Here is a 2,803-nt window from a genome sequence, read left to right as displayed (position 1 = left end):
CAGAGCACAAATTGGTGCCTTTGATATAACGTTGACTATGCGGTTAATTTCTGTCTTTTCTTACATTTGGCCATTTTAAAAGGCAAACACGGTGTGAACCCACCTTTGGTTTTGGTGATGGGCTTTGTCACTGTGATCCAGTCTCTTACACAGTGCTACTCGGCTGTGTCCTCTGGTCTCTGGCTGCTCGTCTGTAAATACAGCCAGTTGTTGGGATTCTCTCGGGAGTCGATACCCTTCACTGAATCGGTGTAACGAGAACTCTCTCCTGTATACTCTGCCCTGGAGACCCACTCCAGACGCTTCCCAGGAGCCTGACGGGCCCAGCGTGGAAGTGGAACCCAGAGATTTGATAAGCGAGGCGGAGTCAAAGGGCACCTGCAGGTCCTATGTTTGTGTAGGTACAGAGCTGGAAAATGATGTTTTCTAACATCCAATGCCCCCTTTCAGCCTTGTCCCCAAGGCTGTGCTGCGCTGTTTGCTCGTTGCTGCCCCCTGGTGGTAGCTGGAAGCAGAGGACTCTGCATCCTTCCCTCTCTTTCTCCCACTGACCCCCGTTTCTGTATTATTATTAAAACTAGAAATGAATATTTTGGAGGGGTTATTTATTTATTCATTTAACCCAGGGTATTTTTTTTTCTCCTAGGAAAATGCTCCTTGTGCCAGAAAAGCCATCATAGGTGAAAAATAATTCAACTAACCAGACAAAGAAGCAGAAAACAAAGCAAATGCACAAAGAAACTTGGTGGGTTCTAGTGCTAACATCTGAGCAATCACGGCCCTTCTGCTGGAATGTGTCACTGACAGGGTGACACTGAGCAGAATCCCAGCACGGTGAAATGAAGAAGGTCCTAGACAGAGCGGGAATGAACCAGATTGAGGCTCTGTGGCCTATATTATGCAGGAGCTCAGACTAGTTTCTCATCCTGCTCCGTTCCGGCCTTTATGTCTATGGATCTGTGACTCCCCGGGAGGTTGTGTGTGGGCTCAGAATGTGTCCCCTGGAGAGGAAGGGACCCAACTAAGAATGTTCTGCCCTTTGTGGGAACTTGTATAAATGCCTTCCCCTTGCGAAAAGTCAAAGAAGAGGAATAACAATAACAATAAAAGGGTTTTTTGTTGCCAGCCTCTTTCTCAGAGCTGATCTCATTTTCACTTACAGACCTTGGGCGCCCCCAACACCAAACTGCTTCTCTAATTACTGCAGGGAGAGGTTTTTGTCTGAGCTAAGACTGGCTTCCCCTCACTGTGTCTCTCGCACAGTAATACCGGGCGGTGTCCTCGGGCTTCAGGCCGGTCATTTGCAGATACAGCTCACTCTTGGAATCATCCCTGGAGATGGTGAATCGGCCTTTCACTGAATCAGGGTAATACATACTCCCACTGGAGCTTATAGCAGAGACCCATTCAAGTCCCTTCCCGGGAGCCTGTCGGACCCAGCTCATCCAGTAGCTGCTGAAGGTGAACCCGGAGGCTTTGCAGGAGAGGCGGAGAGAGTCTCCGGGCTTTTTCACATCCCCTCCGGACTCCACCAGCGCCTGGGACCAGACACCTGAGAATAAAAATAGGTTGTAAATATTGATATAAAAAACAGCGATAACACAATATTCTCCCAACTGCCAGTTATTCAGAGGAGGAAAATACCTTCCAAAGCTGCTACAGCAAAAATTACAAGGAGCAAAACCCCCATTTTCCTGGGGCTGGAGGGGAAAGTTCTCAGGGGACTGGCTGGTCACTGCACAGACCCAGGGGCTGCGGATTCTGTCTCCGGTTGCAACCTGGGCAGAGAGAGGCACAGATTTAAACAGGAAACTGTCTCCCTCATTTACATGCCCCCGCTTTATAAGAGACACCCACTCCTGCTGCCAGTGATCTGACTGACTCGCCCCAGGGCTCTGGGTGCAGGAGTCAGACTGTCCCATCCCGTATGTCTGTGCAGCGCTGGGCACAGGGCGCTGGGGTCCTCCTAGCACTTTCTGACCCCTGGGAGGAATGAACAGCTCCCTGCAGTGACTGTTGTGACAGCCCCAGACCAGTGGGATACAGGAGTCTAGTAGAGGGCAAATATACTGGTCACTGGATGAGTAGTTTTCTGTTCCCTGAGTGACCAGAGCAGGGGCTGTACTAGAGTAATCAGGAACCTGCTAGAACCAGTTAAGACAGGCAGGCTAATTAGGACACCTGGAGCCAATTAAGAAGAAGCTGCTAAAATCAATTAAGGCAGGCTAATCAGGGCACCTGGGTTTTAAAAGGAGCTCACTTCAGTTTGTGGTGTGAGTGTGAGGAATTGGAAGCAAGAGGTGCAAGGAGCTGAGAGTGAGAGGGTGTGCTGCTGGAGGACTGAGGAGCACAAGCGTTATCAGACACCAGGAGGAAGGTCCTGTGGTGAGAATAAGGAAGGTGTTTGGAGGAGGCCATGGGGAAGTAGCCCAGGGAGTTGTAGCTGTCATGCAGCTGTTACAGGAGGCACTATAGACAGCTGCAGTCCACAGGGCCCTGGGCTGGAACCCGGAATAGAGGGTGGGCCTGGGTTCCCCCCCAAACCTCCCAATTGACCTGGACTGTGGGTTCTTCCAGGGGGAAGGTCTCTGGGCTGTTCCCCAACCCACATGGGGAATCTCTGGGGCAAGAAAATCTGCCAATAAGCGTGGGACCCACCAAGATAGAGGAGGAACTTTGTCACACTGTATTTTCTCACCCAGGAACTTAAGGCCTGGTTATTGTAGAGTGATATGGGGGAGGGGAGGGGAGACTTCACCCTGGAGCCCCATCCCATGAGCAGAGGGGCCATGTAACGTCTGGT

General features: G+C 50.8%; 1 gene segment (V, D, J or C); it reads right to left on the bottom strand.

The window, feature by feature from the left end:
• Window positions 1–1,198: 1,198 nt before the first annotated feature.
• Window positions 1,199–1,787, bottom strand: LOC117885750. The segment is given in 2 exon segments: window positions 1,199–1,552; window positions 1,645–1,787. Coding segments are annotated over 2 exon segments (372 nt in total).
• Between the last annotated feature and the right edge of the window lie 1,016 nt (window positions 1,788–2,803).

Source organism: Trachemys scripta, chromosome 12 (assembly GCF_013100865.1).
Source record: "Trachemys scripta elegans isolate TJP31775 chromosome 12, CAS_Tse_1.0, whole genome shotgun sequence".
Classification (NCBI taxonomy): Eukaryota; Metazoa; Chordata; order Testudines; family Emydidae; genus Trachemys; species Trachemys scripta.
The sequence above is the reverse complement of the archived record's forward strand: the minus strand, read 5'-3'. Positions and strand labels throughout refer to the sequence as shown.